Source organism: Chanodichthys erythropterus, chromosome 11 (genome assembly GCF_024489055.1).
Source record: "Chanodichthys erythropterus isolate Z2021 chromosome 11, ASM2448905v1, whole genome shotgun sequence".
NCBI classification, from domain to species: Eukaryota; Metazoa; Chordata; class Actinopteri; order Cypriniformes; family Xenocyprididae; genus Chanodichthys; species Chanodichthys erythropterus.
In genome coordinates, this window is record NC_090231.1 from 57,094,486 (window position 1) to 57,120,344 (window position 25,859).

Here is a 25,859-nt window from a genome sequence, read left to right on the forward strand (position 1 = left end):
GTCGATGAGTGAGGCAGATGGCACCAGTCCCAGAATTCAACTGGAAATTCTTAGCAAAAGAACGCCAACTCCAACGATTGTATCACCACAAGGTGGAGCTACAGCATTAAAATAAGATACGAAGGAATACATTATTTTTAGCTGCAAGGTGAGAGTTATGGTTGGGAGTGTCTGACCCCCTTGAAAAAGGCGTAACTCTTTATTCAAATGAACATTTTCACCTATTTTATTACATGCAGTAGTTCACGTAACTCTAGTATTGATGTTTTCGACTCTTTAAGTTGCTGTTGTGGACGTTGACTGTGGATTTACGCTTTCTGGCACCAGAATGTGTCAAATTTTTCAGGCTTATTGAGTAGCTACCACAATAAATTGACTTAAAAACAACCCAGATTTGGGGGAAACAGTTTATTAATGGAATTATATGGATACTTTTTCATCCTGCATTAAATGGATGGTTCTTAAACAAAGTTTATCGATGTTTTCCTGACACTGTGATTACCATCATGGTGATTTTATATTAAGGCTACATGGGTGCAGCGTTAAAAAGTGCATTTCGGAAGTTCCATCTCAGTAAGACAGGAATGGAAATTATGTGTTTAAGTGGAATGTCCTATGGAGCGCCTCTCACCTCTGCTCTACATCCCACAACCCCCCCTGCAGAGCTCCCATTAAACACAGCTCCTTCAAATACAGATAACCCACTTTTTGCCTGACGTGAGTAGGTATACGGAAAGAAGGAATGCACTTGGCACCCCGTTTGCCCTTCAGGGTCTTTAACATGTAATAACCCAGACCAGGTGCTGATCATCTGTCTGTCCACCCGGCAATCCGGACGGGGAACAATGGAGAGACACTTTCCTTTTACTACCTTTACTTCCTGTGGAACAAACAGACGAGGTCTAGAAGACGTCAGCTTTAATTGTATGCAAAAGTTTATTGAATGACAACGTTCACTCACTCTCTATCTCACACACACATACATACACACAAATAAAATAGATCCCATTTACAAATATATAATTGCATAAAAAGTTATCCTATTACAACAGCTTGAGACATCCTTGACGTAAATGAATAATATATATAATAACGCTACCTTCAATGCCCTTAATTTTTCCCTGTATAAAAATAGCTCTATCTCTGTAAGTAGTATAAAGTAATATAAAACAATTAAATAGTGATATCTTTAAACATTTTCTTTTTCAAATATACATATACTTGCAATAAAAAATGAAATAGATTGCACATATCTCTATACAAACAATAACAATAACAATGTTCAAGTAAGTCACAATCCCTGTGGACTGGCACAGACAATCCATATAATCATTCTCGCTTACAGTGTCCAGAAATGTGATTCCAAATTAAAAAGTCTCTCTCTGTGTTTATTCCCTTCTCGAATCATGAATCTCAGCTTGATGTCCAAAGACTTTTCTGGACAGACACAGCTCAACTAGGGGCCGTAATCCCACCGACTGGTCGACCAGGATGGCAGTCCGTTTGTCCCAGGTTCTGCTTTTCCCTGAGGCCAGTCCACTTCAGTGCAATGATGTCTTGCTCATATCCCAGGCACACTTGTTCAGTTGCTCCGTCGGCATCTCCCGTCGTTTCCAACAGCTGCTTTGTCGTTTTCTCCTCCGAGGACAGCCTTCAGGAGACACGATTGCTCTTGCAGCCCCTGTGCTTGGAAAAGAATGCGCTGGAGAACTCTTGGCAGGAGTCTGAGGCATTTGCAGAATTTCATAGTTGGCCGGCGAGCCTCTGTCGCCGCGTCCCTGAGCGCTCCCGCTCCGCGCGCTCACGTCCGTCTGAGCAGCGCTTCTAGCTTGTGCAGCCGCGACTGAGAGTTCGAGCGGCTCCACCACGCCGTCCGCAGCCTGCCGCCCTCCTGTCGCAGTGTCAGCACCTTCTCTGGAACGGACCTTCGCCGCCGGCCGTACCCGTAGGGGTTGATCTTGTCGGCGGGAGCGTTCCCGATCTTGAGCTTGTTGTTGAGGTCATGGAGACGGTGTGCCAGGACATGCACCGTGCATGTGCCGAGCGAGCAGCCCGGTCTCCTGGCCTGGTTGATGGAGTTCTTGGAGCGTTTCGTCCTTATGCTGATGTCAGTGCTGGGAAAAGACAGACAAGGGGAAGTTTAGCCTTAGTTTAACGTTCCTTGGTTGACAAGATTGTACTTCAACTCCACACACAACTTGTTTTCTTACCTGGAATGTGGCCTCAAGTTGTCTTTGACATCGTCTGGTCTGACAAACTGGCTGTTGTCTAAAGTCCTCAGTGCAGCAAGGCTCAAATCCCTTTTTGATCTCTGCAGCCGGACACTACGTACCAAGAAGCGCGCTCATTAGAAACTTTTCAACCGATGCCGAACATGACTGAAAATCCCAAATCATGATGCTTACCTTCTTTTCAGGACGTGTTTTGCACTGTCCACACTGGGTGCGACGGTGGCCAGCAGGCAGCAGCAGAAGACTGACTGCAGAATCAGTTGCATCGTGACTGAAATCTTGAAGGAAAAAGCAAATGAATCATCAGCAACTGAAACTTCCAATCACCTGCATGCAACTCCCCTACCCCGTGCCAACCATGCTTCGCTCGCGCTTGCACAAGAGTCCAAAATCCAAGCTATTTACACTCATCCTGCACTTATTTACAATGTCAAGCCGAGGTCGCACTTTCTATGAATAAGTAAACTTGCAACTATGTGCAAGGTCCCTGATGAGCTGCATGTGGATTTTTATAAAGCAGGGTGCATCATGAAAAGTCACTTAAACTCCATTCAAATTACATTTATTTTTTGCCTAAAGTAAAGAAGCCAAGTCCCTGGCTTATAGATGCAGGACAGTTTCTTACATAACAGTACAGATATCCTGTGCATATTGAGCATTGAACTCAAAAGAAAAGACATTTATGAATACATACCTGTGTTGAAGTACTCGTGGGTCGGCTTCAGGAGTCTGTAGAAAGTAATCCAGAGGCGTTTCACTTGCTGGTGCAGTGGTGATACTCTGCTAATAGTCTGACTCTCCTCAGCAGGCGTTAGTGCATTTATACTTGCAGAAGAGATGGGAGGGGCTCGAGTCTGACACACTCTCTCATCCCAGAACTTCCTCTCTAAACTCCAATTAGAGCATGAAAGAGATGAAAATGAAACTGGGGGTATTGATGGGTTATTGCTGAAACGGCTTAATGGATTTTTATCAGTGTTTCTGGGAATAATAAGCAACCGCCATTCTGGGGAATTTTTTGAAAAATACCAAATTGCGCATGATTTTTATATCTGCGCTGTTGGTTTAACTTTAAAAAAGTAAGCTACCTGTTTGCCTAAAAATTTGGAGTTCATTGTAATTAAAAATTTGAGGTAATGCAATGAAGGGGATTGGTTTAATCAACAGAAACTCAAAATATTATGTTTTCTGAACCACATTAATTATTGAAGTTGATTTGACAAAATATATATATATATATATATATATATATATATATATATATATATATATATATATATATATATATATATATATATATATATATATTATCATTATATATATATTGGGTGTGCAACTATGATTTGTCCCTAAAAAAAGACAAGAATCAGCTTCTTGTTTCACACACAAAACTTAATTAATATTCTGCATAAACAATAATGGAGTGCAATTAATTTTGGTTTGATTTAACTCATTTTAACTGACACGGATGTATATAATAATATAATTTAATGAAGCGATTTAGTTTTAACATAGTACAGAAAAATATATGTATATAAAGACAAATATAATGCTCATGAGAGTGTCAGAAAGGACCATTAAGCGTATATTGATAGTCATTTAGAAAATAAACACAGTTGATCTATGACTACTGAAGTACCTTTGAGTTAAACTTGTCAGATTTTCTGTGCAAAAGGTAAAACTGTCTTTTCCGGGATATGTAAACACTGATAACGGTACATTTACATATTGGGGAGAATGCTTGCTGACCTTCACCTAGTTATAAATGTTTTTAAATTCCATTATATCTAAAATTAATTTGTTTTTCATTGAACCACCAACATTTATTCCACATAAATGTCATCAGCTCGTGTTAATTACTGTGCAATCCTGATTTATCCTTATATGGGAAGGCAAAGATTGCACAACATCCACACACTGACACCATCCCGTTGTTTGCCTCTCAGCCCATATATGGTAAATATTGTTTGCTAAACCAACATGTCAAAGCCATCACGAGGATTACTGATATTTGATCATGTCAGATGAGGGAACCCATTAAGGCAGGTGTGAATTACACCTGTGCGTTACATGTTCAGGTATGCTACAGTTATAATGAGTCACTGAACACCCTGATGTCATTGAGCAATTTCATATTGTTGTTGTTTGGGAGTGATCAGGATGAGTAAAGAGGAATTTGAAAACTACAACATTCCTTGAGAAATGTCATTTAACAAATATGTACTATGCCATTCTTGGAAGTTTATCCTTGGCAAATACCATGCTAAGTGTATAATCATTAATGTAAACTGCTTTATTCTGAAATGCATGGACAATTTGAAAAATATATCCTTTAAATATATGAATAAAATAATATTATGTAAAAAAAATAACATAAAGCCTATTGTTGAAAGTAATTTGTGGATCTTACAATCATTTCAGGGTGAATTCAGGTTGATTTGGACACTTTCCAATTCATCTCAATGGCAAACAGTGTCCCAATCACCCTGCATTCACCCCTATAAAACTTTTCTGATGGGTTATGAACATTATTTTTTATTTTTTTGTATTTAATACAGGGACATTGCATATTAATAAACATTTCTGTCAATATGCCAGAGTTAGCCAGAAGGCTATTTTTCACCTGTAGTCCCTAATGTTGTGTTTTTAAAATTTAGTATTTATACTATTATGAACAAATATGAGCCATGCCATTCACAGCTAGTCTGGATATTTCCATATAGGGATATGATGTGAGTAATTTAGCTGGTCCAAAAGGATCTATGGATCACTGGTGGGTCTACAATTGACCCGATATGTGGTTAGAGCTGGCATACCATGTTCTGAAATGACATTTCAGTAAAGTGAAATTATTTATGCAACTTTTTAAACTTACAATCATTGTCCCACTTTTGCCGATCATCTGTCCCAAATTTACCTGGGGGTGAAAAAACAGGGAAAAGCAGTGTTTAAAGTTTAATTTACAAGGGTTGTGGCATCATAATTAAACAAAAACAAATTATGAGGGGTATCAGTGCTCCACCAACTTTCGCAGTAGAGGTTGAAACATGATTTTTTTTTTAGCAGTATAACATTACACGACGTCAAGTCGATTATTTTCAATGTATGATAGTGTGTAAAATGTTTATTATCGCTACTACTGTAAGTGAATGCAGGACCCACGCCCATGCACGGACAACCGCCAGTCCGCGCATGCGCACTGGCTCTCTCTGTGTCAAACATGGCTGTGCTTTTGAAGAAAGAAAAATGCTGAATTGTGTTGCAGAATTTGGCCAAAAGAGGAAAACATGGCTAGACTGGCTGATTACTTTATAGTGGTGGGATACGACCAGGATAAGTCTGGTAAGTTGCGGTGTGTGTTTGGAGGAGTGTTGTGATTTATTTAGGCCGTTAGCAACAACTACTGCTGCGGTTCAAGAGATTAATGGATGGATTTCACTTTCTTTGACGTGTTATAATCGGTATCAATAGGAATTACGTGTCGGTTTCATCAGGGAACAACACTGATTATTGCTGTTTGTGTTTATGAATCGCGTGTTTGTCTGAATGGGCTGGCTTTGATCGTGTGTGGCTTTTGCTTTTGTTTTAAACCGCTCAAGCAAATGTTTTTATGATAATCATGTGTTTTTAGGTGATATGCGCGTTTTTAAGTGAGTAAATCTCAGCACACACCTACTGTATTTGGTCGCGTGTACATGTAAACAGAGAAAATAAAGCGCGCGAGCGATGACTAATGTGGTCACTTGTTACTATGTTTCCAAGCCGCGCGCATTGATCTCTAAATGGAGATTTAAGCGCTCTATACCGCATTGATTTCCACATTTGGCCCTGAGGTTTGGGTCAGTAGAGAGCGGTGCGGTGTGTGTGTGTGTGTTCATACGGATCATAGAGCTCTTCCTGTGTTGTGGAAAGCGGATGCAGAGGAAACAGGACTTTACGTGTCTCGAGCTGTGCGTAATCGTTTGGAGTTTACAGGTGCTCTTATTCATGGCACATGATCATGCGTAAAGACTGAAGGAAGCAGCAGGTCATTTGGATACCGCACGTCTGCACACAAACGATGCTGGGAAGCAGGGGTTCCCAATCACGTTCCTGGAGCCCCCTCCCCATCACTGCATGTTTTCCATAGCTCCAGGAATGTGGTTGGGAACCACTGCTGTAAAGTGATGTTCAGTATCCATTATTACACTTATTTAGCTTTTTAACTGTCACAAGAACGGGATGAGATCCCATTATAGCTAACATGAACACAGTAGTGTCTTGAAACTAGTGATGCATTGAAATTTCAGCAGCAACAAAAATACTTTCAAAAATACTGAAATAATTGACAGAAACTGTGACGTTTAATTACTGTGACTTCTCCAATGGCACGTTTCGACTGTGTCAGCGTCTGTTTTATGCACACTATGTAGACAAGCTGCTGTGGGTAAACATATCAGCTGTGTCTCTGGAGCTGGACTGACAGTATCAGTTTCTTGTTAAATGAAAACTTTCATTTTGGTTTCTATGGAAGCTTGTATCCACCACTAAATGAAAACTCAAAAAGGTAATTACATCTCACCATTCTGACTTTTTTTCTCAGAATTGCATGAAATAAAGTCAGAATTGCGAGATGAAGTTGGAATTGCACATCATAAAGTCGGAATTGCAAGATATAAAGTTGGAATTGCGAGATATAAAGTCGGAATTGCGAGATATAAAGTTGGAATTGTGAGATATAAAGTCAGAATTCCGAGATAAAGTCGGAATTTTGCATTATAATTTCGGAATTTTGCATTATAATGTCGGAATTGTGCATTATAAAGTCGGAATTGTGAGATATAAAGTTGGAATAGCAAGATGAAGTCGGAATTGCGCGACATAAAGTCGGAATTGCGCGACATAAAGTCGGAATTGCGAGATATAAAGTCGGAATTGCGCGTCATAAAGTCGGAATTGCGCGTCATAAAGTCGGAATTGCGAGATATAAAGTCGGAATTGCGAGATATAAAGTCGGAATTGCGAGATATAAAGTCGGAATTGCGAGATATAAAGTCGGAATTGCGAGATATAAAGTCGGAATTGCGAGATATAAAGTCGTAATTGCGAGATATAAAGTCGGAATTGCGAGATATATAAAGTCGGAATTGCGAGATATATAAAGTCGGAATTGCGAGATATATAAAGTCGGAATTGCGAGATATATAAAGTCGGAATTGCGAGATATATAAAGTCGGAATTGCGAGATATATAAAGTCGGAATTGCGAGATATAAAGTCGGAATTGCGAGATATAAAGTCGGAATTGCGAGATATAAAGTCGGAATTGCGAGATATAAAGTCGGAATTGCGAGATATAAAGTCGGAATTGCGAGATATAAAGTCGGAATTGCGAGATATAAAGTCGGAATTGTGAGATATAAATTCAGAATTGCAAGTAATAAAGTCACAATTCTAAGAAAAAAGTCAGTCTTTTTTCTTCAGAATTGGAGTTTATATGTTGAATTTATTTCTGCAAATTGTGAGAAAAGAAGTCAGAATCGTGAGATAAAAAGTCACAATTACCTTTTTTATCTTTCATTTTGTGGCAGAAACGAGCTTCCATGGGTTTCTGTGTTTCAGTAGAAAAATCATTTCAGTCTGGGTTTGAATTATTTAAAGTGAAAATGTCCATACCCATAAATTCTATAATTGTGAGCCAAACTCCAGACATTTCCACAGTTGTTCTTATGGTCTTCTGTGAATGGACAACTGTTTATGTTTTGTAGGAGTCTTGGTGACGCTACAGTTCTCAGTTCTATTCTCAGCAATTATTCTAAGCATTCATAGAGTTCAAATGAGTGAGGCCTTTCAGTCGCTCAAAGACACTGACTTGCTTCTGTGAGGGTATCAGATAAGTTGGCTTTCCTCCATGCTTCAGACTTTAAGCCTGCTCTTTCTGAATCGTCTCTGTCACTTGTGGCATATGAATAGGTAAGCAGTGTCCCCCCATTTTAGGCTCATACAGATTTCCAGTGCATAAATGGCTGTGTTGTGCAGAGGAACTCCGTGTTCTTGCCGTCTGTGGGTGGTTGTGTGAATTCAGGCATCATCCTCACAAAAAAGTGTAGCTGGAATTTTTATCTCCTTTCAGATAAAGATAATAAACGAGAAGGCAATGCACATTCCTAATTTAGAAGATGTTTCTCAGAGCAGATTTCTGAAAGAACTGCTCAGAGAGACTTTTTCCCCTCTATTTTGTCATGCATTCATAGCTGAGAATGTTACTTGGAAAATAAAAGAATAATGTTTTACGATATGTAACCAACCTGTATATTTCCTTCCTTCACTTTCCTTATAACTGGAACACAATCTTTTATAAAGAAGGCTGTCACTACAACATGGCTCTGATGCGTCACTGGCAGATGGTGGAAATTTCACTTGTCCGATTGGCCGGTGCTCCATTGTTGTCACTACATTTAATGGTATTGTTTGATTTTGGTTAGACATTTGGTTATACGTGCATTTGGTTGTCTGTGATGTGTTGTTCATCACACTGGCTTTGGTTGTTTTCCAGAAAAATGGGTTTATGAATTTAAATCTGTATCATTTCAGGCTATTCAGGATATTTAAAATATTTACAAACCTGACATGATTTATTGTAAATAATTTTTTAATATTGTAATAGTGTAAGTATTATTTTTTTGCACAACAATAATTGAATCACAAATAACATCTTCAAAACTTGAAACGACTCAGCAATTTATTTCAGAGCAATACTTTACACAATCAAATAGTGTCACTGTCACTGGCTAAGAAGCTGTCAGCAATCAAAATATTGATTTTGAAGATGTTGAAAATGACAGTTTTGGGAATATGGTTGTGATTGTGAATGTGAGCCAGATGCTGGATGTACGGGGGAAAATGTGCTCTGACGAGGACAGTGATGATAAAAACATCTGCTCATATTGAACCCTTTCAAGTTCCGAAAGGTAACAGAATATGCTTTATTGTATTCTTTTGTAATTACAAGAGAGTTTTATACTATTGCAGCAGTAAGAGAGCCATTTGTGTTAGATATAGATCCGGGTCGCTAAAGACCCGAATATGTAATAATAATTTGTGGAACATTCATGCATTTAAGGGTTGAGGTAAAATATGTCTTTTTTTTTTTTGTTCTGGGGCCAGTGAAATTGGCAGCAGGGCAAGTAAGGGTACTTTCACACTTTGTTCAATTGACCCTTCGCAAAGACCCTTAGTTACTGTTGCTTTGTCCGACAAGCCATGTTGCTGTCAAACCACACGCAGTGTAAAATAGATAGCAAAGAGGACACCGACAACACGTTGACAGACAAGACAGAGCAGGTTACTTATGATAATAAACAAAGTCCCAGCTTTCAAACTGTGTATATATTTTTTTTTAAGAAATTCGAACAATTAAAACCGTTTTGTGGCTCTTTAATGTGTCGTGCTGTAGCGCCTCAGCTTAAGCGGCTCGTGAACTGATCAGCTCTTCCTACTACTTCATTTATAGCATCAAATAAATATGAATGAACATGAGAAGGAATGCTATTTAAGACGCAGAAAGACGTAAATGCACACCATTTTTCAAGTTCAAGTCCACCGAGGACCGAGGTTAATCTCCTAACTCTTCTGACTGCTTTGGCGGATTCGGCGTTATGATTGGTTAGATCGGTTGTCAGTCAAACTCCCAGAGAAAGGTCAATTGCCTGGTCCGAACCCAAGTTCAATTGCTCCCGCTCCACCTTCCCCTGCTGGGTTGTGTTCCCTTTATATTATTTGGGTCTGAACCACAGTACACTTGCATCATCAAAGCAGCAGCTGTTTACCCATGTTGCATGGCAGCAAAATGCATAGCGTCATTGTGGTTTTATAGGTATAATTCACCCAAAAAATTTTAATTCTGTTATAGATTACTCACCCTCATGTCATTCCAAACTTGTATGACTTTAGTTCCCTCTGTGGAACACAAAAAAGATACTCTGTCAGAAAATCTGTCAGCAGAGCCCAATGTTTTGAATCGAATTAACTTGACAAAAATAGTTGAAACATTCTTCAAAATATCTACTTTTGTGTTTCACAGAAGAAGGCCAAGTTCCAAGTTGTTTAGAGTGAGTAAGTTGTTGAATGACATATTGTGTTATGTCAAAGTTCCTTTTAGCCAAGTCATTTCACTTGGCAATTCGAAACGCCTCTCGGGCAGCTATTTCAGTCATGCAAGTGCTGCTCCTGTCTTTTTGAATGAAGAAACATCAAATTCTCCAAAGCTGTCATATTTGAAATCACCAATGAAATCTGACAACAACTGTCTCATATTTTTTGTTTCTAAATGCTCAAATCATGACAAAAACCAACAAGCAGTCCTAAGGGAGAGTCTCAGATCACTGACTGTTTCTAAAACAACCGGAGCTTCCAATGGCATCTGCAGTGTTGCAATGTCTTTACCTATTTAGAAGGCAGGATTTATTCTGCCATATTGCTAGTTGCACTTTCTTCCATTCATAGTAATACAAGTGCACCGTCGTTGTATATCTAAAGTCTTTGGTTATGTTCTGAGGTATTTGTCTTATTGGTAAGTATTACTGTATTTGTCAGGGACAAACATTGTAAAGCTACAACACTTATTCTTACAATATGTGACAATGGCTATAAATGCTGCTGTATGATGGTCATTGCCAAAGGGAAACCAGGAAACATGATTTATTTTAACATATCATAAAATGAGTGGTCTCAGAAGCCTTGCATTTGATATTCTTTGCAAGATCCTGTATTGATTAAACTTGAATGCTGAAAAATGAATTACATAATGTAAGTAAGTAAAACCTGATGTGGAACACTAAATATATCATGAACAAAACAGGGCGTTTTCAAACAATTCCATTTGCAGATGTTTGTGTGATCTCTTCTTTTTTACTTGACAGCTGTGAACCTTTGGGAATAGTGGCATGCAGTGATCAAATCTGGACCTTAATGTTGGAAACTTCTTCAGTTTCTGATGAGCTGGTCCATGTACTGCAACAAATTAGCTGTTGGTGTTAGTGGATGAGCAATGTTTTCTTGGCTCTTCCTGACAGGTTATTTTAATGGATGGCTGTAGTGTCTAATAATTAGTGTTTTTAAGCAGTAGGCTGCTTTCCAAAATAGTCCACAAAAATGTGATTAGCCTATACATTATTAAGCAAGATTCTGACCCATGTTCAGCTTCAATTATGAACTTTTGGAAATGTTTAGCTATTCAACATGATACTTCATTTGTTTAAAAGCTTTGGTTTGTATGCACAACTGCTGTAACCGATCAGGATTCCAATGGGATACAGTTCAGTGAAAATCCTGCTTTGAAAATTCTTCGTCCTTTTGTTTTGACATTATCACGTAGATAATGATAAACTGACTGATATTTGCCCATTTTGAGATTATCTGCATCTGTAAAGTCAGTTTCCCCTTTGCATCAGTTTTGTCAACATATATAATATAAATAACATATTAAGGGATATGATCAATTTTATTTCACGATAACAATATATATCATGATATAGGCTAGTTATTTTAATTTTTGTTATTGAAATAAGAACAAAGAAGCATATAGTCTTCACTGTATGAATGAAATATAAATGTATTCTTATTAAAGCTTCAAAAGTTATTCAGTCAGAGCAGTAAATTATTTTCTCTTTTGTCTGATTATCATTAACGACACAGAGAGCAACAGGTATATTAGGCAGCTGTCACTTTAAGACTGTATGCACTGATCCATTATACTGATACACATCAGGTTTACACCCAACTGTTTACCAGAGATGGTCTTATTATTGGGAGGGAAATACAAAGATCTATGGCTCTACCACTGGAGAAGGCATAACGGCTAACTTGGATCACGTGCGACTTGATAACATGCGCAAGCACCTTTGACTTATTGACTGACTTATAAGTCACTTTTTCATGACTTATGGCGCTTAATAACTCTTTTTAACATCAAGCATGTTATTGTTTAATCACTCTAAAGTGTCAGTAGTGCTGTGTTACGCGTATATATTTACATATCGCAATATACACGATGTAGCAAAATCTCTAAACAATAGACAGCGTCATACCTCCCAGCCCTATAACATAAATTAATGTGTTTTTGCCTAAATTTTGAAATGTGGTAATTTAGTCACAGAACATTTATTTTCTAAAGTTTTTAAAATTGGATTATGAATCATTTATGTCTGTCATTGGTCATGCTCAACTGTAGATATCAGTATTGTTATCAGCCACTGACCAGAAACAGCGAAATCATTAAAGGGGACATATCATGAAAATCTGACTTTTTCTGTGTTTAAGCACTATAATCGGGTCCCCGGTGCATCTACTAACCCAGTAAACGTGAAAAAGGACAACCCAGTAACTTTGTTTTGGCAAGCCTTTCTCTGCAAGCATGCGAAAAACAAGCCGCTCAGATTCGTGTTTGACAGAAACGTATCTGTGTTACTTATGACTCACCCACAAAACATCTTAGGCTACTAATGTGATGTCATTTTACGCCGGACTGCTTCACAAACGAGGGTCAATTCAACACAAAAGATGAACATGACGGCACATGCTAGTGGATGAGTTGAATCAACTCCACAGCAACTACATAAATTTATCCATTAACCATTCAGAAACGTCCAGTTTCATTCTAAAAGTTGTAACTTCTCCCTGAGTCTCTCCATTAGTGTCGACTCCGGTTTGAACAATGTAAGGCTGAACACCGTTACTGACAATCCTCATTTTGGCTGCGTGAGATTTTCCAGCTTTGTTGTTTTTGAGCTGTTAAAACTCCGCCCTCTTCTGGAAAGGGGGTGGGGAGCAGCAGCTCATTTGCATTTAAAGGGACACACAAAAACGGTGTGTTTTTGCTCACAACCCAAATAGGGGCCAATTTGACAAGCTATAATAAATGATCTGTGGGGGATTTTGAGCTGAAACTTCACAGACACATTCTGAGGACACCAGAGACTTATATTATATCTTGTGAAAAGTGCCCTTTAGTATATTGTGAATATTCTATACATCACCCAGAACTACATTTGGACTTGCTCAAATGTTGTCCTTAATGTTCAGATGTGTGTCCTTGGGGAATTATGTTTTTAAGTCTGACTATCATTAAAAGAAGCTTTTTATCTAAAGCATCATTCTATGGGGACTGTCCTCCTTTCAGTCCTCCTATCTGCTTCCTACTTTGATTTCCTGTCAAACGAAAGAGTCAATTCCTGGCAAAATCACAAATACGTGCAAACAGAGTCTATGCTGCTAACGTAAATGAGTGGCTTGCGGTTGGAAATAACACTTTTAATGTACAGAGGAAATGTTTTGCTGCCACTGGACAGTGGAAATCTCAATTGGCAGAACACATAAATGTTTGAAGTTTATTACAAATAGTCTCATTGTAACACCTCTATTAACATTTAATGGATAGTAGGATGTTGATTTTCGGACTGATTGCTTCATGGAAAGATAAGGTGGTGGAATTGGAATCAATTGGAATCGTGTCACGGAAGTGACACTTTGTTTTGGTCTCTTCAACTAGGCTGTTTTGCAAGAGAAGATTGCAGTTTTGGCCTGGATAATTCCGATTCGCCATTAAGATGTTTATCATTTCAGGCAAAGTGTACTTGATCAGAAAAAAATGAATGCAAGTGTCTTCAATGTTCTTTTAAAATGGAAAAACAAAGATGATTGAGTTTGTCAAATGATTTGCCTGCTGTCTTTGTCCCTCACTAAAGCTGGTGAAAGGTTATACTGATGAACTGTTGATGAACTTGGGTTGATCACATCTAGTTTCCTGATAAGTGGTAATATGGAAACATCTGAAGCGGTTTGCATTGGATGACCTCTACCCCAACTCTCTGACATTGTTGACCATATTTCATTCTATGCAGTTTTGTTTGACCAGTTGTAATAAGAAGTCATAATATGATCGTCAGCAAGAGCTCGAGGATCTTTGATGCTGAACTGCTTTGCACCTTTGTTCAGAGCGTCCAGTGGCGTGGTTGACTTCAGACAGCCAAAATAAATTAAACTTATGTCATATTGCTATTTGTTGTATTCATTTCTGGCGCATCAACCCTTTGGAAAACCCTATGAGTTACATTTCGCTCCCGACATTTATTTTTCAGTTCCGCAGCTGCTCGGGTGTGCTGGCGCTCTTCCTGGAATCTCGATGTTTTGACATCACAAATTTGCTAATCTTTCATACCCTTTACCATGCAAATGATAGCATATTCCTTTTCATATCTTGTTTTTTGGACAGCAGTGTGACGGCCGATTGTGGGATGGATCTGGGATTTCTGGAAAAAACACTCACTTGTTTTGTGAGGCAAAATATTTGCTTTACATAATTGATATAGTGCAGAACTCGGGCATCAGTATTTTTCCGAAGCCCAGTACAGATGGGATGTGATTTGTTTCTCTTACACACCTGTGTGATGAGCAGGTTCGAGTTAGACGTTAACATGGTGGTGACGCAAAGAGATGCTAACTCCCTACTGTTCTGCTGTCTGTGCTGTCTGATTTATAGAAACATGTCTGGGCAGAAAGACGCATTAAATTTCCAGTGAACAAGAAAAATGAGGATAGATCTGGAGTATTGTTTTGATAACATGAATTAATGTGAGAGCATTTTGAGCATTTGAAATGCAAAAGACTGCATTTTTTTATTTTTCTCTAATTGAATTTGAACAATCATTCATTCATCATCCATCCTTCATCCGTCCGTCTGTCCATCCATCTATCCATCCATCGTATATCAGTCCAATATCCATCCATCCATCATATATCCGTCCAATATCTGTCCATCCATCCTTTCTTCCATCCTTCCTTTCTCCATCCTTCTGTCCAACCATCCATCCATCCTATATCAGTCCAATATCCATCCATCTATCCATCATTCATCCATCCATCCCTCATATATCTGTCCATCCATCCATTCATCCATCCATCCATCCATCCTTTCTTAAATCATTCCATCCTCCATCCATCCATCTATCCGTCCATCCATCCATTTATCCATGATATATCCATCCATCCATCCATCCTTTCTTAAATCCTTCCTTCCTCCATCCATCTATCCATCATCTATCAGTCCAATATCCATCCATCCATCCATCCATCCATCCATCCATCCATCCATCCATCCATCCATCCATCCATCCATCCATCCATCCATCCATCCATCCATCCATCCATCCATCCATCATTTATCCGTCCAATATCTGTCATCCATCCATCATTTTTTCCATCATTCCTTTCTCCATCTGTCTATCCAACATCCATCCATCCATCCATCATATATCTGTCCATCCATCCATCCATCATATATCTGTCCATCCATCCATCCATCCATCCATCCTTTCTTCCTTCCTTCCTCCGTCCGTCCGTCCATCCATCCTTTCTTAAATCCTTCCATCCATCCATCAGTCCATCCATCCATCCATTCGTTCATCATATATCCGTCCATCCATCCATCCGTCCATCATATATCTGTCCATCCATCCCTTTTTCCATCCTTCCTTCCTTCCATCCTCCATTCGTCCATCCTCCATTCGTCCATCCGTCCATCCGTCCATCCATCCTTTTTTCCTCCGTCCGTCCGTCCGTCCGTCCGTACATTAAACTGCTTGTAAGATAACCTCTTCCAAATAAATTATAAATGAACTTGACTTTTTTTTTTTAATATATCAAGCATTGATATAAATAAGCATTGTCGTGACATGTGTTGCATAGGCAAGCACCCTCATGTTTTGTTCAGAAAAATGTGAAATATGTTTGAGTATATTTTAGTTTGTGTAAATGTGTCAAATTCCAGTTTTGGATACTGATTCATTGTTTTGTCTTTCCACCAATGCAAAGTAGAACCACACCTCACGACAAGGTTTGGATGTGTTGTTCTTTTCTTTAGGATGTTTTCAGGTCAGAGTGCAGATATGCACATGTTAGGACCAGATTTTACTCCATTAGCTGAGTTTGATGTTTGTGTCATGACTGTTGCTTAAGACTTTAGTTGTTTGAAATGTTCTTTAAACAAGTTTACACCCTGAGAGATGGAGTGGAAAATACCATTTGACAGTGTTTCTCACAGGATGTTTTTGAGAGTGGATACTTACTATCATGTGTTTCTGTTCTGTCGTGGGGTTCAGAATCAGGACACGGCAGTTACGTTTAATGTTAATGTCATGTAGTGATGAACGACAAGGGAAATAAGAACCAATTAACGTAGAATGTTCTGGAATGTGAGGATTTCTTAAGTGCTGATTGGCTGAGACCTGCCAGCTTAGAGATCCATAACTACTCAACATCAAGGCTACTGTGCTGCTTGATTTGACTTTACAGTGTGAGATTAAAATCATACAGACAGTATACATCATAATACACAATGTTCAGGTTCATTCATCTTAGGAGAAGGGGTTAAAGGGTCCGTAGTTGATCCATGATCCGTACGGACTAGGCCCCAATCGGCACGCATGTGATTTGCGGATTAATTGCAAAATTTAACCATCATAGAGTGAAATGTTATCATTTGTATGTTTATCATTTACATAAACGGTTGAGGAAGAAATCTGATGCGTATCATTATATTGGATCCGTGCATTCAATCTTAAAGTGACAGCAGCCTATAAATACCTGTTGCTATCTGTGTCATTATGTTAATCATGTTAACCGATCCGTGATTGGATTACAAACAGTTAATGGGATAGTTCACGCAAAAATGTAGAGCTTGTCATCATTTACTCACCCTTATGTTGTTTCAAATGACAGTTTTCCCCTGTGGAACACAAAAGATATGTAAAAAGATATTTCATATTTATATAACTTTCATTGGAAGGAAAAAAAATAAGACTTTTTTTCAAATATTTTTCAGTATCTTTTATGTTCCAGTAAAAAAAGCCATACAGGTATGGAACGACATGAAGATGAGTAAATGATGACAGAATTTAGATGAGAAAAAGATGTTTACTGATAAATTTAAATCCATTTTTTTTATCCATCTATCCGTCAGTCCATCCGTCCGTCCATCCATCCATAATCAGAGCCTGATGGCTGGGGTCGCTCGTGTTTTTTTTTTTTTTGTTTGTTTTTTTTTTTTCACCTTATTTCCCGGCTCATACTTTGCAAGTTACAAAACACACGCACAGCGCTGACTGACTCTCAACACGGCCGGGTGATCTCCGAATCAGATCGGCTCGGGTATACACACAATGTTAAACAGACCCGGGAACCAAAGTAATAGATTGGGACCCGACCCGGACCCGCCTGACCATTTAAAATATAGACCCGAACCCGTACGGGTACCGGGTTGGGTCCCGGGTCCTCGGGTCTCGGGTCCTCTTTGTAGACCTCTAGCAAGCATGCAATTATAATGTTCTCGTTATAATTTTATGTAGCCTATACGACAGATTTGCGCTGCGCATGTTGCTCTAAACTGTATTTTCCTTTTTGAAGTGATTTCAATCATATTTAAAGCAATTCAAAACCATCATGGCAAATAGTGGGCATCTGAAGTGTCTCAGCTGAAGGAAATTATCAATTTTTTTATCGGCCTTAATATATCGGCCAGATTTTCTTATCGGGCCGATAACGATGCCATTAAAAGTGAACATATATCAGTCGATACCGATATGGTGACCGATATATTGTGCATCCCTAATGAAAACATTTCTTTTTATTTTAAGTAATGCAAATTATCACAAAAATTAGGTGACTTGAGCTGTAGACATTATGCAATTGAAATTATTTTAATTTTACATTTTTATATAAAATGATTAGGTGTATTATATTCATATTATATACATTTATAAATGTATATATATGAAGGTATAGCCATAATCCATAATCTGTATATCCTTAAACCATAATCTGGTTTGCCAACTCAAGTGTTTGATGACATTACAGCATGTTAAACTGTGAATCAGAACGCAGTTTGTGTCTTTCTGCATGGTTCGCATAAACCCATGAGCGGTGCTTAATCTGTTTAGTGTAGCTCAAGCCCGTGTTTTCACTTTTAAAGCTATGATTTTATCAAGGTGCAGGTTGACTGTCAGCACTACTGTTTTCTAAGAAAAAAGCAGCATGTCTGCATCAAAGAAATATATGATTGCATTAAAGAAAATATTTAAAAAAGAAAATGCGTAACAAAAACACTGAGACATTTTTCAAAATATCTTTTTGTGTTCCACAGAAAACAATGAAATTCATACATGTTGGGTTGAACTATCCCTTTAATGTCATTTCACATTAGGATTCAACTCTCCTGTTATACACACATTCGCACATCTTGGCAAACATTCTCCCAAAGAGTCAGAATCTATTTTTTTTTTTCATATTTCAACAGACCATTTCCAAGAGAAATATCTTTATAAAGATGTCTATCATTTGATCAGTCATTTAGTCCAAAAATGTGACAAACCAACAGTACTTTAGTCCAATACATATCTGGCCTGTTATGACATTTTGTTAATGGTCTTTCCAAACTCGCATTATGATAACTATAAAGATCTCCATCATACCCTGACCCAGTATTTACTCCAGGTTCCACTTCCCTATTCAAGATATTATCAAGAACACAGTCAGTGATGTATTCCCCAGATGAAGAATATCTTGCCCCATTTTTCTAGCTGAGTATTCGATAATGTCGTAACTCCATGTGTGTGTTAATGTTTGAACCCTTCAGTTTGCTTTTAAATCAGAAAAGCCTAGGTCACTTTGACCTCTTAGTCACGGTTACTTTAAAATGTGCTACATTCTCTATTTTTGGTTCACTGCCAGGGGCATTTGTGTTTATAAGGACCAGTATTGTCGCATTACGATGTTTACACTAGTAAACGCTAATTGACAAAACCCTCTTGGCCCTGTGCATACAATACTTTCTTTGTCAACAACAACAAAAAAAGGGCCAGGAAAGACGCCAAAAGACCAAAAGGAATGCATGAGCAATGATTTTGCCAGTTAGAAAACCTGGAATTGTGATCACGTTTATATTAACATTTATTTTTATGGTCAGGATTGTCCTGATATGCCCCATACTACAGTTCCTGATGTTTCAAAAATCTATTTTTCAAAATAAGGTGCTGAAATCACACATTTTAGTAATGCCTTTTTCTTCTTCTATAAATTTTAGGATCTGGTGAAGGATGTGGCAAGATAATTCAACGCTTCCCCAAAAAGGACTGGGATGGCACGGCATTTCCCCAGGGTGTGGAGATGGTAAGGAGTTGTTTCTGTTCTGTTTTCTGAAAACAGAAAACCAAAAGTAGACCCAGGTCATTTATCCATGAACAGCTGCCTTCTGAAAGTAGCTGAATGGAAAAAAGCATTGTATATTCATACCTCATTTTTTTCCCCAGTTGTGTTCTATGATGGATTTTCAGTTTTTGCCATTGGCCAGTTTGCCCACTTGATTTTTTTGAGAATTCTAAATAGAATACATATGACATTGCTGGAGAATATGAATTTGTTTTTATAACTTTTTTCCCCCTCAAAGTTACTGAAATCTGTGAATGCTTCTGCCCACATCCTCGGAAACTCATGTGGTTCTGATATCGGCCTTTCCTTTTGTAAACAAATGCATAATCATTGTTTACTTAAAGGTTTATCCAAGTCGCCTCCATTTGCTCTAATTGGAGAATTCCTAGCCCATGTCCTGTCCATTTTTTAAATGGCGTGCAGAAGTGCTTTGCTGTGCTTCAGTCTGATCTAATGCTGTACACACTGTGGCCCAATTAACAGACACAAATCAACTTAACTCATGACCAAATATTTGCTTATCTGAGCTTGAAAAATACATGCTGTGCCTCTCCTGAGTGGCAGGGGCTTTAAAGTTGTCCTGGTTCTTGAGGTCCTGATCCAGCTGTAAGGCTGCAGTCTGGTTGATTGTTGATTGTTGGGAATAATTGATTTTTCTAATAATTCAACTGACCGAAGTGAATTATTCTGCTTTTACTATGCTTACCACACCTCAAGACATTGTTCAGATGTTGTATTTCAAGTTATTTGTCACGTTTTTGTCCTTAAAACGCTCATTACGCTCTTACTCATCTCATCCCAAACCTCCGTTGCTAATTCCAAAATGTCATTTTAGAGTTAGTAACGGAGGCTTCATCCATCGATAGCAGAATAACGCAGTTGTGGAGAGAGAGAGAGACAGAGAGAGAGAGAGAGAGAGATGTTCGTCAACCAATCAGATTCAAGCATTCAAAAGCCCCATATTATAATGTAATACAATCACCCCTGCAGAATCTCTTAAAATACGAGGTAATTTGAACTTTTCATGACAAGGCTTTAAAATGTCATGTGGCGAGACTTCCCAAAATTGTATTGATGAATTATAATTCATGATGCTAAAACTTTTTGGAAATGTGGATCCTCGCATGTATTTAAGGTGTAGGCATGTATTTAACCTAATGGATGCACCATATGACATTTTTAGAGCCATTACAATATGTTTTTCTTGAAAATGCAATGAAAGTTTGGTATAAAAAACATGAATACAAAAGAACTATAATACGAAAACATGAAACAGAACATTACTAAGAACTTGGCACGTGTGTTTTAGCACATCGTGGACCCTGTTATTTGTCACTGAGCCAAACACAGACTGTTCTCCCTCTGCATTTCTTGTTTTATTAGTCATTTACGTGTAAGTGAACCAAAGAAATATGCTTGGTTGTTACGCAATCTCCATGAATAACGATGATATTTACTATTCATGATATGTGGCTTTGCATTTGATGTGGAAAAGTTTGCATCAGATCTCTGGAGGACATTGAAAGTGAGAATTGGTCACTGCGACGATCAGTAGGGTCATTAACTCATGTTAACACTCACGTGCTGAGAGATGAAGCTGTGAACACTGTTTCCCACAGAGTCTGTAGTCACTATAATTTAATTTGAGCTTTATTTACAGTCGGCTAAAATATCGGCTAGTGAAAAACTCAAATTCAATATCTTCAGCGGTGGTTGAGACTCTGGTCAGCCAACAGGTTACACAATCTGGGTCTATCCTGGACTTAGATGTTGTTTTTATCATCATAAATTCTTACTGACTTAAGTCTGTTTCCCACTCCAGGAATGATGGTTGTTTCGTCTAACAGAGACAGTGGAGTTGAATATTACTCCATTTCCGTGGTTTGAAATACACCGAGCAGTCACATTATTTGGTATAATACAATGGAGGTCCTTTTCCTCAAGAACTGCTTGTATATCTGAAGACTTACATTCAGAAGCACTGGAAACATTCCATAGGGATTTTATTCTGTACAGACTCAATGGCTTCCTGCAAGTTTAGGGAATGTCCTTCAGCAGTTGTTAAGTGTTTATTTTGAGTATCAGTGTTCTTTGTGTCTGCTTGGAAGGCTTGCCATTCACTGGATTTTTATGTTTATGTGGTGCCATTTTTTTGTAGAGATTGTTGTAGATGTTGGAACCACCAAGTCTGGCACCAACGATCATTGTCAAAGAGCCAGAGTAACCTTTCAAACTGAAATCAGAAACCAGAATTTGCTAGTATCATGTGAGAAAACTCTTCCTCAGAAGTCACAATTATAGGGGCTCTTTTTGTTCAGGTTTATCAACTTGTCCATCGCTAGTGACTAATGGGGATAATGGTTGGTTCTTTGGTTCACTATAGGTTATATTGTAGGGCTGGGTAATGACAAAATTTTCACAGTTTGATTTGATTACTATTCATATACATGCTTTCGATTCAATATCGATTATTTTGGATGTAGTATTTCAGATACAGTACATGGGAAATTTTCTAGAGGAAAAAAATCAACTAATGCTGTAAACTACAAATGGGAGGCAGTTGATACTATAATAATATTGAAGGTTAAATTAACTTATACAATACACTCAATTATGTTTTTATTATAAATAAAGTTTAGAATTACATAATCATATTTCTACTCCAATTCGTTTTTTTGAAATATAAACATTGAAATCGCGGCTGTCATAACTGATTTATTCAAACATGCATTAAATATTGAAGAACATTAAAAATGATAATGAATATGTAACGGTGCATAGCTATATTTATCAGAATGTTGCTTTCTAGAGTCACTTTTCTAGATGACTAATGAGTTTATGGTCACTGAATGTTTTTCTGAGGTAAATGTGATGTTACGTGACATTGTTTACAAGCTGTTTTATTGACATCTTTCTGAGGTTGAAACACTGATTGAGCGATTACATGAGACATGATACAGATTTCAGTAAGTTGTACTGTATATTTTAACATACCTTCAGATGTTTAGTCATGTTTATTTCGTGCTGTAACTGGTATTAAAGCGGAGGAGAGGATGATCACATGCTTTTCTTTAACTGAGGCGCTAAAGCGATCTGTCACGCCACATTAAACAGCGCCAAAACAGTATTTATTTTTTGAATGTCATAATAAGATGGAAATATGAGACTTTGCTTCATATCAAAAGTAATAAAGCACACAGATTATTGCGATTTATTGGATCGGAGGCGCTACATATTCTGCTCATTCATCAACTGAAAACAGACTAGACTAATCGATTCTTGGGATTTAAGAATCAATATCGGTTCGTAAAAATGAGAATCGAATAAAATTGAGAAACCAATATTGATTAATCGATTTTAAATGATCTTCATTTTGATGAACTGATTGATTCTTTAAGCTCTTTTTTTAGTCTCTGCTGTTCTCAGTTGATGCTTGAATTAAGCTTTGTTAAGGCCCTGATATTCAAAAATAAACACACAAAATAAACACTCAACAAATTTGTTTACCTATTATGTAATCTCCACAGACCAATGGAAGTACAAAGGTGTTTACCAGATAAAGCGAACTTTTCTGGAAAACGCTGTCCGTTTCGAACTTCGTATGCCTGACTTTGTTTGAAATTTCAATTTCGCTTGAAGAATATCGGGGCCTTTGAAATGAAACAAAGTCTCGGCTTTTAAATTCTGTCAGTTTTATCACAAAATTCAAACAATAAATACCGTTTTGAAGCTCTGTAATGTGCCATGACAGATTGCTGTAGCGCGTCAGTTCAAGCGGCATGTGAACGATCATCTCTTCCTTTTTACTAAACAAATAAACGTGAATGAACATCAGAGGGTATGTTGAAAGAAACTCTACACATTTTTCATGTCAATGTCACGTAATATTAAATTTACCTCAGGAAATATTATATTATATTATATTATATTATATTATATTATATTATATTATATTATATTATATTATATTATATTATATTATATTATATTATATTATATTATATTATATTATATTATATTAATTATATTATATTATATTATATTAATTATATTATATTATATTATATTAATTATATTATATTATATTATATTATATTATATTATATTATATTATATTATATTATATTATATTATATTATATTATATTATATAATAAAATATAATAATATAAGCACTGTATGATATATTCATTATATTTTTACTTAAAATAATGAAGAAATCATTAAATTGTTATGTTTGAATAAAACAAGTTTTTTTGTTTTTTTTTAGAATGGTAGGATGGTTAAAATGTTTCTATTTCAACAACGAAATGGAGTAGAAGCATAATTATACTGTTAAATATGAATGCTGTGTAATGTCCAATTTAAAAACAAATGTCAAGAAAACAATTTACATGTTTGTCTACAACTCAGTTTTTGATTTACTTTTGATTTACTACTAATTATATATATATATATATATATATATATATATATATATATATATATATATATATATATATATATATATATATATATATATATATATATATATATATATATATATATATATAATCAATGAACATGTATATAATCTAATTATATTATATCATTATTTATAATTATATAATAATTGTTATATAATATAATATTATACAATATCTAATTATATAACCTGAATTGTATACAAATGAATCAATATCAGATCCAATCAAGAGCTTGTGAATTGGAATCAGAACAGGAAATCTGTGTAAATTCCCACCCTATAGGTCTTCTCACCAAAAGCATTCCAGAATCTGCTTGTAACAAACTAGGTGTGAAAACCAGGTGTGCCAGGTTTTAGCATCAGTTTTCATCAGTTAAATGGCAAACTAAATCTTTGATTTGTATTGATGTCTATAGCACGTATATATGTTTTATTTTTGTAGTTAATTATTCACATTCAAATGTTATTAGTTGTTTTATGTTTGATTGAGATCCTGTTTTGTTCCATTTCCTCATCTCACGTGTTGTTTTGAGTAAGTGCGCTAGAACAACATTCATCAAACACATTCATATCTCTTTGAACACTGCAGGGACAGCGCAGTGCATGGGGTGGCCGATTTATCGTATAAAAATAGACCAGAGATGTATGTATGTCATTGCTTGTTAGTCATTGGGTGTGCCAGTACTCCCAGCAGGCTGCAGAATCAGACCAGAAGAGTGTTTTGCTGGTTCTGAGGAAATGTGGCTTGAGTTCATCTACACAGCATCATCTTCGAAGCATTCAGCAACATGTCGATGACCCCCCTCAGCATAGTTTCTGCTCCGTCAGTTTACTCAAACATATCAGTATGTGCACATGTTTTACTGATCCCCCTGCCCAATGTCTTTCTTATGCTGCGACCTGACCTTGCATCATTTTTGGCTGATTTATGTGGTTTAAGTTATTTAAGATTCTTTTACGGTGCTTATGTACGCTTACAAGCGGTCTTTTGATGCTTACGAGGAGTTGCTGTCTAGCATCTGTGCGTATTAATAGCAGAACACTCAGATATATTGACTGTAATCCTTTATAGGGTTACAAATTTTCTTCATATTTTGGAAAAAAAATCCCATTTGCGTTAAATTGCACAGATGATCCGTTTAGTCTAGTTTTATGTTAAGCCGTTTATTTTGGACGGATTGTTAAATAAGAAAAATAACAAACTCATAAAAGTTCATTGCTGGGGTTAAATGTCCCCAACATCCCCAGCACACTGAAATCAAATGGCCTCAGTCCCATCTTTGTAGTTTTAATGAATATTGTTTTTAACATACCAGCCAGGCAATTTGGATTTTCGTCTTGGTATGCAAATTGTTATTATTTGCAGATTTCTACAGTTTTCTATTTTGCACTGGTTTCTGTTTCGGAACAGCAGAAATACTTTCTTTACCACAACAACCCCCAGCAAACTAAATAGCTACAGATGAGGAATGTTCCAAATATAAAAGGATAGAAAAACACCCCCATCGTGTTTACAGCTCTTGTTCCAAAGGTGTTTTCAATCTTGGAGGAAGTTTGCCAGCTATTCGCCTTGCGTGCCATTTTTAACCCTGCCTCGCATGAAAGTTCAGCTCTCTTCATGCAAATTCAGTCATTGCTTACTGCTTAGATCACAGTGGAAAGACAGGGTACAGGGAGAGCAGATTGAGGGGAACATTAAACATCCCGTCTAAAGATGGTCCACAACTAGGGCAATGCTAGACAACAAAGACTGGCTGGATCTCGCATAGTTCAGGGCAGGCAGATGTTCTCTGATTGCCTCTTAAACTGGTAAAGATATTAAAAAATTAATTAGGACCCACAAAGAGTATGCTTTGGATTGAAAACAGAGTGTTTCACACAGGTTTGAAATATACTTGCGGTGGTAGCCGGGTGGAAAATCGTCCTA

At 37.2% G+C, this 25,859-nt stretch overlaps 2 protein-coding genes across 3 annotated transcripts in view; one reads left to right on the top strand and one right to left on the bottom strand.

Annotated features, from left to right (window-relative positions):
• Nucleotides 1–906: 906 nt before the first annotated feature.
• On the bottom strand, nt 907–3,062 carry adma (adrenomedullin a). The gene is made up of 4 exons (XM_067401504.1): nt 2,926–3,062; nt 2,406–2,509; nt 2,211–2,324; nt 907–2,114 (listed from the first exon to the last, which is right to left on the bottom strand). Exons 2-4 carry the CDS (start codon nt 2,495–2,497, stop codon nt 1,802–1,804), a joined length of 519 nt encoding a protein of 172 aa, XP_067257605.1. The 5' UTR covers nt 2,498–2,509; nt 2,926–3,062; the 3' UTR covers nt 907–1,801.
• Nucleotides 3,063–5,446: 2,384 nt separating this feature from the next.
• The window catches only part of sbf2 (SET binding factor 2), a 158,649-nt gene continuing 138,236 nt past the window's right edge, over nt 5,447–25,859 (top strand). For both annotated transcript variants that reach the window (XM_067400186.1, XM_067400188.1), the window contains exons 1-2: nt 5,447–5,573; nt 19,344–19,429. In XM_067400186.1, coding sequence (XP_067256287.1) covers nt 5,519–5,573; nt 19,344–19,429 — 141 coding nt within the window. In that variant the 5' untranslated portion in view covers nt 5,447–5,518. The remainder of the gene's footprint in view (nt 5,574–19,343; nt 19,430–25,859) is intronic.

What these genes read in the sequence shown, in the direction of transcription:
- adma (XM_067401504.1), bottom strand. Translation starts at nt 2,497, where the DNA reads ATGCAACTGATTCTGCAGTCAGTCTTCTGCTGCTGCCTGCTGGCCACC. An exon ending in AAACACGTCCTGAAAAGAAG is followed by an intron (nt 2,325 to 2,405) that starts GTAAGCATCATG and finishes CTTGGTACGTAG; the next exon opens with TGTCCGGCTGCAGAGATCAA. An exon ending in AACTTGAGGCCACATTCCAG is followed by an intron (nt 2,115 to 2,210) that starts GTAAGAAAACAA and finishes GTCTTTTCCCAG; the next exon opens with CACTGACATCAGCATAAGGA.